Source organism: Hippoglossus stenolepis, chromosome 3 (assembly GCF_022539355.2).
Source record: "Hippoglossus stenolepis isolate QCI-W04-F060 chromosome 3, HSTE1.2, whole genome shotgun sequence".
NCBI classification, from domain to species: Eukaryota; Metazoa; Chordata; class Actinopteri; order Pleuronectiformes; family Pleuronectidae; genus Hippoglossus; species Hippoglossus stenolepis.
In genome coordinates, this window is record NC_061485.1 from 10849682 (window position 1) to 10863320 (window position 13639).

At 38.4% G+C, this 13639-nt stretch overlaps 2 protein-coding genes across 4 annotated transcripts; both read left to right on the forward strand.

Moving 5' to 3' along the window:
* The first annotated feature begins 553 nt into the window (after positions 1–553).
* Positions 554–5558, forward strand: LOC118105322 (anti-Muellerian hormone type-2 receptor). The gene is made up of 11 exons (XM_035152950.2): positions 554–622; positions 903–1109; positions 1347–1505; positions 1676–1765; positions 2405–2505; positions 2592–2813; positions 3417–3531; positions 3985–4139; positions 4237–4393; positions 4776–4912; positions 5019–5558. The coding sequence occupies exons 1-11, from the start codon at positions 586–588 to the stop codon at positions 5142–5144; spliced, it is 1506 nt and encodes a 501-aa protein (XP_035008841.1). The 5' UTR covers positions 554–585; the 3' UTR covers positions 5145–5558.
* A 482-nt stretch (positions 5559–6040) lies between these two features.
* Positions 6041–13517, forward strand: prr13 (proline rich 13). Of its 3 annotated transcripts, none has more exons than XM_035152951.1 (4): positions 6041–6156; positions 6863–6911; positions 7023–7621; positions 8030–9023. In XM_035152951.1, exons 2-4 carry the CDS (start codon positions 6896–6898, stop codon positions 8057–8059), a joined length of 645 nt encoding a protein of 214 aa, XP_035008842.1. In that variant the 5' UTR covers positions 6041–6156; positions 6863–6895; the 3' UTR covers positions 8060–9023. The 3 variants fall into 3 exon arrangements, with proteins under 3 accessions (XP_035008842.1, XP_035008844.2, XP_035008843.2); XM_035152952.2 differs by lacking the exons at positions 6041–6156; positions 6863–6911; positions 7023–7621; positions 8030–9023 and adding exons at positions 9618–9742; positions 10807–10869; positions 10988–11562; positions 12668–13517; XM_035152953.2 differs by lacking the exons at positions 6041–6156; positions 7023–7621; positions 8030–9023 and adding exons at positions 10988–11562; positions 12668–13517 and having other exon boundaries at positions 6874–6911.
* Positions 13518–13639: the final 122 nt, after the last annotated feature.

Sequence of the window (13639 nt, forward strand, 5' to 3'; positions counted from 1 at the left end):
GATTTCTATTGTCATTCCTAACATAAGTAACACCTATCACAATGAAAATCCTCAAACCTAAATAATAATAATAATAGTAATAATAGTAATAATAATAATAACTTTATTTGTATAGCACTTATCGAAACAAGGTTACGAAATGCTTCACAAAAATCCATGACAAAAAATGAATTAAGTAAACCCAACAGTTCCCACAATGAGCAAACACTGTGGTGACTGTGGAGAGAAAATCTCGCTCAATAACTGGAAGAAACCTCTATTGGAACCAGACTCAGTCAATTCCTTATATGGTTAACCCACTACAATAAAATGGCAAAGGCCCCATGTGAATTTACTGAAAGGTCTGTGCTGCTGTTTGTTTTACCTGTGGTCATAGAGCACTGACACGTCTGTACTCAACTCGACTGCAGGTGATATTTCTAAACAACAGGAGACGATGACGATGAATGTAGCTTATTCCCACAGACTGTTATTTGACCCACAGTTCAGCACATGCAGGTGTGTGGCAGTGGGAGTGATGCTGGGAAACGTGGGAACCTCCTATCGAATTCCCAGGACCCTCCCTGCTCGGGGCTCAGAGGGACAATGATCCTGCAACAGTGGTGGCTGGTTTTCGCTGCTGGTGAGTGAACTCTATTCTAACTTCATTGGGAGTTTACATTTTTTGATTAATGAATTCTAATTGGCAGTTTGATTGTTAATGTAGCAGATTATTTGAACAGGAATTGACTGAAATAGTTTTTGAGGGATTTCCAGTGTTAGTCTCCATTAAAAGTTTCACACAGCTAGTGTGTGTGTGTGTGTGTGACAAATAGATAGCAATACAATGATAATACTTGTAATAATATAAGGAGGACCAAATACATTTTACAGCAGCTGTTTGTCTTTCTTCCTCTTTCCAGAATTCACCTTCATATGCATCTCCGGCCAGTTTTCCCTGCAGAAGAGACAATGTGTTTACCATGTGAACAGCAAAGCAAATACTCAACAGAATCACAAATACGTGACTGCTGGTAATGTGAGTGGGTCGGTGCAGGACTGTGAGAGCACCCACTGCTGCGTGGGATACTTTCTGGTCATTGATGGCCGGCCGGTCGTCGACCTCCTCGGTAAGAAATCCTTAAAACTCACGAGGTGAACTGGACCAGTGTCTATGAACTGGACTGGACCACATTCTGGATCGTTGTTGTGCCATTAGAGAAAGAGTCATGATATTTTTTTACATATATATTGCTCATTTATTGTAATGTGTATGATGTATTACATAATAAATATAGGAGAGTCTATTGTTCTCTTTTCTGTTTCATTTAATCATGTGATATCTGTACCTGATTTCTGTGTTGCAGCTTGTGATGTGGCTGAAAAGTCTTGCCCAGATGCAACCTGCAAGACACAAACACGGTTTAACAGTAGCGTTAAATGTGTGTGTAACACAGACCTCTGCAACGGCAACATCACTTGGACACAGTCAGAACAGCCTCGGCTCACCTACTCTTATTTTGTAGGTATGATAAAAACAAGTTTGCTATCAGTCACTGAATATCACTTGCAGCCCACATAATGATAAACTGCTATTCTGATTCAATAATATATATCAAAACATGCCAATTCAAATTGATGTTATTCTTCAGAACATATTAACTCTAACTTTAACTGCCTTTTGTTTTCTTCTCAGATGAAGTCATGAAAGTTGTTGTGATTCTGATCGGCATTTTGCTCGTCCTGTGCCTCATGATCGTTGCTGCCAAGTGGAGAAACCTCAAACGTAAGATAGAAACAAACACGTTGATTATTTTAACTTGAATATGAGTTTCAGTTTCCATCTTTTTATACAGTATAGAGTGTTAACTAAGCACATGCATAAGAGGTGTTAATTAACGTTAATAATAATAATAATAGTAATAGTATTTTTGTTTAGCACTTTTTAATACAAGTAACAAAGTGCTTCACAACAAACAATATACAATTCACAAACAATCAGAGTAAAGAAATGATAACACTAAAGATAAAAAGAATAAAGTTAGCTTAAACACTAAAGGTAGACTAATCACTCATACTGGGAAGAAGGCGTTAATGTTAAAGACTCTTTACGCAGCTGTTTCTATTGTAAAGTGAAATCACATTGTTTTGTATCAAATTCTCTCTCTGCTTCTCAAAGGAAAAAAACATTCCGTCCACATTTTCTAAGCTCACACTCAGTTCTCATGAAGTCTTTGTTTGACCTTGGAACTGTTTCATTCTCTCCGCTGGACTGACCTGGACCTTTATCTCTGTTATGATACTCCCTCTTACCTATGTCCTTTCTTTGTTACTCTCCCATCACATCTCTGCTGCGTTGTGTTTTGTAGTTTTACCTTCAGTGAGTGTGTGAATGACAAAATGTGTCTATTTTTTATTATTTTAGAGAGGAATCTACGAGCTGTTGATGGTCGTGTGTCCCCGTCGTGTTCCTGCCAAACAACCAAAACCTCTGAGATTGACATAGCAGACATTGAACTACAGCAGGTAAGTCTACCGAGTGGATTTACATTTTAAGATATAGTTTAGGTGCTAAATCTGTTCTTTTACCATTTTGTTCATTTCTTTTTCAGATGTTGGGCCGTGGCTATTTTGCCACTGTCTGGCAGGGGAAGTACAGAGGATCCACGGTGGCGGTGAAGGTTTTCCCTGCAGGTTGGAGACAAACATTTTCCACAGAGAAGGAGGTGTATGAGCTACCACTGATGAAGCATGCTGGGATTCTCCACTTCCTGGGCACTGGGAGGAAGGCGGACGACAGCAGTTGGTTCATTGTTCTGCAGTTTGCTGAATATGTGAGCAGCAATCATTCATTATTGAAAAAAAATATTAAGAGTTCATTTTCCCAAGGAAAGGGAACAAGGAAAGCAGTTTAATTGTAAGGAATCAAAGAAATGACATTTTAACCTTGAATGCTTAGTGTTTGAATTTGAATACCACTGAAATATTCAACTCTGAAAAACATTTACCTGAATGTAAGTGATTTGAATTCCCCTTTTAGTCTTTTCTAATAAATAAGTTTTAAGTAGTACATTTTCAAAAACTTGATAATTAGTATTAATGTTAATTATTTTTAAGTAGTACAGATTTGGTTTGTTTCACATTTACAGTTGGTTGACAACACATAAATTGCACAAATTGGGCTGGTTGTTTCTTATTAATATTTAAAATTTAAATAAAAAAAATTCGATTCCATATTAATATCACATATTTGTTCATTTGTTGTTTTCCCATTCCCCCATGTTGTTCTGAGATTTACACAGTGTTCATAGCCCAAAGAAAACAAGTGGATACTACACGTACCTGACAACATGTTGAACCTCGCTCATCACTTCATCACATTCACACTTTTCCAGAATTAATAACTGAATGTCCCTTTGTCGTCTCTTTGATTTCAGGGTTCTCTTCATTCCTTTCTGTGTAAACACACCACCAGCTGGATGCTGTCACTGAAGTTGTGCCAGTCGTTATCGCAGGGACTTTCCTATCTCCACTCTGACCTTCGCAGATATGGTATTGGCCAGAATATTACTGTGAACCAATGTGCGTGGCTGTGTGTTAAAGCCAACCTGTGTAGAAAGCATGGTTGCCATATAAAACGTTGCAACATTTTTGAACTTTTCCATTAATTTTGGAGGGAATAGTGCAGGGATCATAATTTTAAAAATCAGGCACATTTAGTGGGCTGATAATTATGATTTAAAACAGTTTGATGAAGATCAAAATGCTGCATATTTTCAGATTCCTTCAAATATTTTTTTCCAGTTCTGTTATTTATTCAAACTGTGGCCTGTCTACTTAACATATTTTTAAGTTTACTTCCCTTGAGCAGATACACATAGTTAAGAGTACAATATACGTTACATTGGTTTTCATGTCCAGTGTTTGTTTCTTTATCAGTAAAATCCACTTACAGTTACATTTTCTAATTAAATCAGTATCTTTTAATGACCACATATGTGGCAGATGTGCACAAACCTCCTGTGGCCCACAGAGACCTCAGCAGCTTCAACGTGCTTGTGAAAGCAGATGGAACCTGCGCCCTGTGTGATTTTGGATGCTCCGCCATCCTGCGTTCTTGTTCAGGACATCACAGCTGGCAGAGCCACACCACACACAAGGTGAGGACAACACAGGTCGGCCCGCAGCGTTCTATTCTAATAATAATAATAGGAGATAAGGGAACTGTCAGCTCACAGAAGAAATGTCCATCTTCAGGGTTATCGTCAGTTGGGCACGCTGCGCTACATGGCCCCTGAGATCCTGGATGGCGCAGTAAACCTGAGCAGAAGGTGGTGTCTCATGCAGACGGACATCTATGCTTTGGGACTGCTGCTGTGGGAGATCTGGATGCGCTGCTCCGATTTATATGAAGGTAAACTTCATGTCAGTCCTCTGAACAGGTGTCACAAATAATCCTGGAAACCCACCAGTTACAGATTATTTCTGCCCGACATTTAGTGTTTTCAAAGAAGTGCTAATCCAGTGTTAGGAGCAAGAACACCACTTATTATAATAACAATAAAATAAATATTCCAATAACTATCATTTCCAAAAATACAGCAGAATGAAAGTGCCTCAGTTTGTTATATCCTTCCGATGGTCGTAGGTCGTGCAAGGAGAGACGTTTGTTATAACCTTTTCCTCAGTGGAGCATAATGGTCATGACACCAGTCTGAACTGACAGATTTTCTCAATTTCTGTCTTCACCTTCTGCTTGGAAATGTCAAATGACATACAAATGTCTCCACCTACAGGCAGTATCCTTCCACCACATCTGTTGCCGTATGAATCTGAGCTGGGAGCCAATGTAACGCTGAGGAGCCTCATCACGTTCGTGTTAAACCTGGACAAGAGACCCTCCATTCCTAAACACTGGGAGCTGCTGCCACAGGTATCTTTACACATGAGCTTCTTACTGAGACATGTGTTTTCTGTGTTGGCTCTGTAGTGAGCTGCGTCTATGAATGTGTAATGACTTCTTTTCTTTACACTTTCAGGGATCTGCTCTGCAGGAGCTCCTGACCGACTGTTGGGATTTTGACCCGGACGCTCGGCTGACCGCTCAGTGCGTCGTGGACAGATTAGTCTCTCTTCAGTCCTGTTTCTCTGACAGCAGCTCATGACTCTGACTTGCTGTTGCACTGTTCTCGTTTCAGAGATTTTTAATCAGGTTCAAATCTACAGGTAAATCCCATTGACTTGACCACGTTTTGATAAGTCTTTTTCCTTCTATAACTTAATGATAAATTACTACATTTTTAATCCGGGTACATTATAAAAGAAATATCCATATTGTCATGATTATTGAGAAAAAAAACATCACTTATGGGAGAAATTGAAATGTTATTCCATAATCTCAGTATGCAGCTTGGTATTCTGTGCCTTATATTATCTCTTCATTATTGTCTTTTAAATCTCTCTTCAAGACATAGTTTCACATGTGTGCTTTCACCTAGTTCTCATCTTATCATCTATTTTAATCATTTTATCATGTATTATTTCATCTTATTTTTACTATTTCCTCATCTGTAAAAAAATGTCTGTGCTGTAATTTTGTGTGATCTTCAAATTATTTTCTATTGTTTCTCATTGTTTTCTTAAACTGTTTCCTATTGTTTGCCTTCAATTTTTCATTTGAACTTGAAACGTACCTTGTAGCTGTGTTTTGAAAGGTGCTATACGAATAATAAAGATTATTATTATTATCTAACTGTGATAGATAGTTTTGGTTCACAAATCTACATCCGGTACATTAAGTGTTTTTATTTTGAAAATTTTATTCCAACCAACAAACCTTAACCAAGCCTTGAGTTATCCCAAGAATTTATTAAGGCGACAGAAAATAATTTGTCATAGGACTAAGTGTTGGTCCATAATGGAATGGAAACATGTGTGACTCTGACTCACAGGGGTTAACAATGATTTCAACTCAGGTGTGATTGCGTGTGAGTGAGTGTGTCTGTGTGTGTGTGTGTGTGTCATAGAAACTAGATGTTACAGGAATGTTGCCATTGCGTAGCCTTTAGCAGGGGGCGTGGCTTTCTGCTACATCCTCTCTGTCAGTTAAACGCGGAAGTGTCACAAGTCAAATTAGCACGGAGCAAAACTCACACGGACCCGAGGAGAGTTTCTAAGGTAAGACTGAATCCAGATGTTGACAGGGGATTATAATTATGTGTAACGTAATCAAACCTAAAACTCCAGCTGTCACAGGAGGAACTGGAGATGAAGTGTTTACAGGTACAGACATGGCAGGTGGTTGTTGACTATTTGGGTTTTATGACGTCATGGCCTGTCCCAAATGGTCGAAAATTACCAACAAGTTTGACCAGGAAGTATATTTTGTGATTTGGGTATTTTGTTAATTGTTTGAAAGTTTTGTAAATTGTAAAGTTTTTTATTACCTGCAGCAGACCTACACTTGATACTCCTGCATATACTATCCATTGATAGAACAAGCATTCAGATCTTTTACTTAAATTTGAAATAGCATAAGCAACAATGTGAAAATAGTGTGTTACACGTGACATTTACTTGAACTCTTACTAAGTTACAATATTGTCTGAAAAATACAGTTAAAGTATCAAAAGTACCCAGCAGGAGGCAGGATTATGATTTTCAGATACATAAGGAATAATGTTTTTTATTAGTATTACTGATAAAGCTGTGTTAATGTGCTCTGTTAGACACTACATCTATTGCACTTCTGTCCGTCCTGGGAGAGGAATCCCTCACTTGGGACCCTACCATTTGTCTCCTGTTAGTCTTTAAAAATAAGGTTGATTGATTGATTGATTGATTGATTAAACTTAATATTTTATTACAATTAATTGTTTTCCAGGTTTCCTGAAGTGTTAGGTCAAAAAACATAACCATGTGGCCAAATCAAGGTAGGATTACCCACATAAGCAGCATACACTATGTTATACTTTGCTTTATACCAATTTTATAGTATAGATGTTCTGAAAAATAAATTGTGTGTGTGCTTTTATGTGTATCAGGACCTCCGCCTCCAGTGTACTCATCAAATCCTGCCTTCCCTCCTGGCTACAACCCTTCGTATCCTGCTGGACCTCGTCCAGGAGTCTTCCCTCAGCCTCCAAACCCAGCGTACCCACCATACCAATACCCAGCTGTTATGAGCCCAGCTGTAGCACCAAATGCACCTCCAGGACCTCATCCTTATGGACATCCAGGACCCCATCCTTATGGACATCCGGTACCTCATCCTTATGGACATCCGGCACCTCATCCTTATGGACATCCGGTACCTCATCCTTATGGACCTCCAGGACCTCATCCTTATGGATCTCCAGGACCTCATCCCTATCCTATGGCTCCAGGTGGATGTCCAGTGGTCCCTCCTGCAGGTGTTTACCCAGGTCCATACCAACAATCTCCACAATGGGGTCCCCACAAAGGCCACCACAGAGGCCCCCAGCATGGCTATCATCATGGAGGTAGGAATCACTTGACTGGAGCATTAGTTGGAGGATTAACATCAATGGTAGTGGGGACAGTTGGACACAAAGCCAATAAAAAGATGAGGAAGAAGATGAAGAAAGCAAATAAGTGGCACAAGCATGGACACTATGGCAAGGTGAGAGTCTGTTTAGTGAAAGGTTTAGAATGACTCCCCTTGCACAAAGGCTTAACCTCAAACCTTTATTTCACCAAACATTATAAATGCAAGAGGAACCATAAAAAAAATATTTTTATTATTATTATTATTATTAAGGAATACGACAGTCAGCAGTGTATGATTCTCTTGCTCTTCTGTGACCAGAAATTGCTGTTAATTATTTTGAACATTAAGAAGTGAGAAAGTGTGAGCTCTTCTGGACACAACAAGTTTAACCCATCTTAAACTCTTAAAGAATAACCAAGAAAAAAAAACATCAAAAATATATAATTTCTGTTTCAGGGCTAGACTAAGTGAAATTGTTTAATGTGACAGTGAGAACTTAAATGAAGTTAAATATGTGTAATTTTCTCTCTTTCTCTACAGTCTTCCAGTAGCAGCAGCAGCAGTGACTAAGACTGGGGTCAACACTTCGAGACACGGCCTCCACAGAAACTCTCATAGTCTTAAAATTTATCATAAATGAACCTTTTTTTATTCTGATTCTTTTTGTCAAATCTAGTATGGGCTTTTTATAACACTAGAAATGTATTATATATTTTTTGTTGTGTTTACGTGAAACATTCTGTAGTTACATAAACTACTGTGCAAACATACTGAGATATTCTGAAGAGGGATTGCAGCTATAGACACAAATCTTTTATTATCGACAATCTGGGATTTTGTAAAAAAAAATCTTCCATTTTCTCAGGAAGATCAACAAATAGGTGGAGATGATAAAGGTCTTTGCCTTATTCCGAGTTTCACTGAGGACTTTTTGATAGAAAAGTGACATACGGCGCTAAAACTGTTAATGTTTACTGTAACATTTGCATTACATCTGTGACATTAGTTGGTTTGGTTATGTAGCTGAAACTAAACCAAGTTTGGAGTTATTCTTGGCTGCAACTTTGTTTTTTTTGTTAGGATGAAACAATAAAAGCAATAGACAACGATGTTTACACCAGGCCAGTACTTGAGCACTGTGAGCCTTTTCAGTAAGAAAAGCACAAGTGTAAATAATATAAGTAATGAGGTTCAATTCCATCGTACTACTTTAAATTTCAGGTTCCTGGTATTTGTGTTGCTGACTCACGTCACAGTGTCATGACTTACTGGGACACATCAAAATTGTTAAGGCAACATTAAACAACAACTTTTACCATCTTCATAACAGCTGTGTCTGTCCTACTGTAACCAGACATAGTGTCTGCTGTTAAAAGACATTTACCTGAGCCCTGGAACTGAGACGAACACTGCCGTCCTTATTATGGATTGATGCAATGGTTTTCCTTGTCATGACTTGTATGTATATGTTAATGTTGCACAATGATTGGTTGGGTTGCATAGCTGAACCTAAATAAACTTGAGTTTCGAGTTATTACTGGCTACGTGTGGTTTTGTGTTGGAAGAAGATGAAACTATTAAAGCAATAGGACACAATGTGTGGCAAGTGTTTATGTAACTGTTCATTTATGATGTAATGGATGATTTTGTATGTGTGTGTACTCGTTTTTGTTGTGGGACATTTCCCAGCATTAAACCAGTAAACCTCACAGGGATCAAAGCTCAGTCCTAATAAGTCATTTCTGAGGTCCTGGTTAAAGTTAATGGTAAGATGTGAATTGTGGTTTGGTTACAGTTGGGGTTAGGCATCAATTGGTCATAATTAAGGTGAGAAATAAGGGTTTGTGTGGGCTGCCCACAATGAATGGAAGGCAATGGAAAGTTTCTCTCTCTCTCTGTGTGTGTGTGTGTGCGTGTGAGCGTGCGCGTGTTCTCCGTCTAACACTGATTATGTGTTCACCATCAGCTCGTGTTTACTGTGTTTTGTCCCATAGAAACCAGTAGATCAGGACTGTTGTCATTGTGGAAATAATGAGTGTAGCCTGGGGCGTGGGTCCGTGCAGTTGATAATACACTAAGAGTCCGTGCACGTCAACGCACCTCAAAAAAGAAAAGAAAAAAAAAGAAGACGTTCACGCACTTTGAACTTCCTGAACGTGCACGGACTGGGCGTGGCCTCTTGCATCCTCTCCCAGATAAATGCGGAAGTGAGCCACTGACAATCTTAAACAGACCCGAGGAGAGAAAACTAAGGTAAGACTGAATCTGCACGGCGACAAACAAATACTGATCATAGTTAACCAACAAAACTACCTGAAACTACAGCTGCCGCATGATGTAGACACTTCGTGGTTAGTTCTGTCGTATTACACTTGTTATACAGATTTAAATGCAGAAAGTGTTTCAGGTGGATTTTGTTGACACAGACCACAGTTTAACGTCATGACGTCATGGACGAGCTGTCATAAGATTTCTAAACAATCGGAGCAAGAAGTTCGTTTTGTGATTCGAGTGTTTTGTTGGTTGTAATAAAGTTTTATAACTTAGCTCCTAACTTACAGTTTATAGATGCACCTCGCTAAAGATAATACAGTGCAGTACACTCATGTTTCCTTTATCCAGTGGTGGAAGAAGCATTCAGATCTTTTACTTTAGTAAAACAAATACAGACAAGACAAGAAGTCAAAGTTACTTTAAGTATTTTATTTGTATTATTTAAGCAAAATACAAGTTAAATGATCCAAAATAAAAGTGTTAATTATTGAATATAATAATAAAATGATGACGTTATTTGGGTTATTATTACTGATCTATTATTGTGCCAATATCATGTAATGTTACAAATGGTTAAACAAAACAAATCTTAACTACTTCATGCACTTTATGGTCGTTAACTGATAATGGACATGAATTAATTAATAAATTAGATAGAGCGTATATACATATACACTGTATATTTGTTTCGTAGTAAAGTTATCATCTGATATAAGTAACCCCGGGACTGATTTGTTTGGAGAGAAAAAAATATGTATGTGGATTAAATCACAACCCAGACACTAAATTATATGATAAAATACAGTCTGGTTACACCTAAAGAGATATTTCACACTTTCAGTGTTTTATTTAAATTTTTGATTTGCATAAGAAGATATATTTGTAGTTTGTAGACTAAAAACAGTTAACAGATTGTAGCCTACTACTGTAGCTTGGTAAAACTCACAGGTAAATGCATATAAAAATGGTCAGTCACCAGGACAGATGCTCAAATTCTGATTATTTGAGTATTCATTCAATTTAATTTCTTAATGTTTCTCCAGGTTTCCTTCTGAAGTGCTTGACCTATCAGGTCAAAAAGAATATCACCATGTGGCCAAATCAAGGTAGGCAAATCTCACATAGCCAGCGTATAATTGTACTGTTTTATTATTTGTTTTATACCTGTTTTATAATACAGGTTGTCTGCAAAAAATAAATTGTGTGTGCTTTTATATGTATCAGGACCTCCCGCTCCAATGGGCCCACCAAACCCTGCCTACCCTCCTGGCTACAACCCTGCCTTCCCTGCTGGAAATTCTGGAGGGCTCTTCCCCCAGGCTCCTAACCAAGGGTTCCCACCATACCAATACCCAGCTGGTAATACCCATGGTCTGGTACCAAATGCACCTTATGGAGCCCCAGGACCTTATCCTATGGCTCCAGGTGGATATCCAGGGTGCCCTCCTGCAGGTGGATATCCAGGGTGCCCTCCTGCAGGTGGATATCCAGGGTGCCCTCCTGCAGGTGGTCACCCAGGTCCATACCCACACTCTCCTAAAGGGGGCCACCACAAAGGCTGTGACAAAGGCCATGACAAAGGCCACCACAAAGGCCACGACAAAGGCCACCACAAAGGCCATGACAAAGGCCATCACAAAGATCATCATGGAGGGATGAATCCCATGGCTGGAGCATTTCCTGGGGGAGTGGCAGGAATGGGAATGGGAATGGGAATGGCTGGGCAGAAGTGCCACAAAAAGGGGAAGAAGATGAAGAAAGCAAAGAAAGGGGACAAGCATGGACACAAACACGGCAAGGTGAGATTGGGTTTAAAGGTTTAAAATGGCCCCTCCTGCAGGTGAAGCATTAACACCAATACTAGATAAAAAGATGAAACTTGAACCTTACTACGCCCCTCAGTTTATATGCAACCGGAAAGGGATTGGCTGTGCTCAGGAGATACAGCGGGTCGCACCACATATAGAAGCTCTGTAAATATGTGAATGAAAGTCATAGTGTAAAGTGCATTGAATGGTTGTTAAGACTAGGAAATCAACCATACAAATGCAGCCCATTTACATATTCTAATTAGAAGTTATTATCATTAAGATTAACAGTCACTGGATTTTATTTTGAAACATGATACTGGCTTATATGAGCTCAGACAAAACAATACATTCTTAACAGAAGACATTGATGGTTATGTTATTCCTTCACTACACCCCGTGTGTGTTATATAATGCAGCATCTAAAGAATTATTTTAACGTCGATTATCCAAGCAAATACATATAGTATAGTATAGAAAGATAATAACAATTACCCATCACAAGGTAAAAACAGGAAATATTAGAACTTGGTTTAACCAGCAATTTTTTTTGTAATTTTACCTGGAAAAAAGACTTCAGATGATTTTTGATTTGTTGTCTCTTGGTTGATTTTCTGTCAGTCACTAATCGATAAATGGTTTCAGGTCTACTTAGACAGCTCTGCTTTGAGTAAACATGTATAGAATGACATGGAGAAAGTAAAGGCACCATGAAACTAAATTTAATTATCATGTCAAACATACAGTTGCAAGTTCACCAGGTAACCACTTCAGATTAGCAGCAACAGGCAGATGGAAGCACATATGCAATTGTCCGTTTTTCTAAGCATCTGTACCATAAGACCGAAAACACTGCAAGTTGCGACATTAAGCTTTTGTTCCTGACCAGTATACATGCAACACTTTTTTTCTAGGGCAGGAATTCCTTCCATTTGACAATTTCAGGACTTTCATAACACTGTCTACTTTTTTTAGTACTGTGATTATATTCCCGACCTCCCATCCAGTCAATAAAGATTTTATAGCTAATTTAGCATTTTGTAAAATGCAGCTTGAATGAAGTTAAATGTGTATATTTTTCTCTTTTTCTCCACAGTCCTCCTCCAGCAGCAGCAGCAGCAGCAGTAGCAGCAGCAGCAGTGACTAAGACTGTGGCGGAACATCTTCCGCAGAAATGCTGCTTCTCATACGGATGACCTTACACTTAATCATACACACACTCAAGTCATTCTTATCACTTTTAACAGGATTTCTGTGCAGTACTTACTATTTCGTCATATAGTATGGGCTATTTGTATGTATGTATGTATGTATGTATGTATGTATGTATGTATGTATGTGGTGTAAACATCTCCACAGCATCTGTCTGTATTGATGTTTTGTCATGAATCTAACTCTAACCCCTTTTCTTTTTTGTGGTGTTCATGTCAAACATTCTGTAGTTACAGTAAAAATACTTAAAAACTACTTTTTATAGAAATATTCTGACAAGAGATTGTATCATTGTTAACACTAACCAAGTGTACATAGGCAACTGGACTCGAATTATGTAAAAAATCTTAACCCACAAGTTGCTCTAAGAAGTTCAGTCACCTATGTACACTTATAGAACTCCCAAGGATAACATGACCTGGATAACTGAGATATATATATATGTAATATATTAATGTGCACAGATCTTTCTTAATTTACAGTCTAATGTGCGGGTTCTTGGAGAAAATATAACACTGTGATTAAGTTAAAACAAGTTACTTCCTCTGGAAGATTAACCTAGAGGTGATACACACATTGATTGTCTTTGTCTAACTGCCTGATTTTGTTCTTTGTGATTTTATTTCTATTACTGTGCATGACGGCAGTAAAAAAAACCTTTGTATCGAGATTGTAATCTCACATAAAGAACCTTGATATAATTCTGCCAAATAAACAGATGGAAGTAAAAAGGTGTGATGTGTCCTTTCAGATATGTGCACGGCTGCAGTACACTTCACGTCCACTAGTGGCCCTACAGTATTTTATTGAAGTTTGTAAATAGGAACATGTTAAACTCTTGTAAAGCGTCTGTTTG

Excerpts from the sequence above, each read along its gene's own strand:
- LOC118105322 (XM_035152950.2), top strand. The coding sequence starts at position 586 with ATGATCCTGCAACAGTGGTGGCTGGTTTTCGCTGCTG. Across the intron at positions 1,506-1,675 it reads CACCTACTCTTATTTTGTAG|ATGAAGTCATGAAAGTTGTT; the intron begins GTATGATAAAAA and ends TTTTCTTCTCAG. Across the intron at positions 3,532-3,984 it reads CTCTGACCTTCGCAGATATG|ATGTGCACAAACCTCCTGTG; the intron begins GTATTGGCCAGA and ends CATATGTGGCAG.
- prr13 (XM_035152951.1), top strand. Across the intron at positions 7,622-8,029 it reads AGCATGGACACTATGGCAAG|TCTTCCAGTAGCAGCAGCAG; the intron begins GTGAGAGTCTGT and ends CTTTCTCTACAG.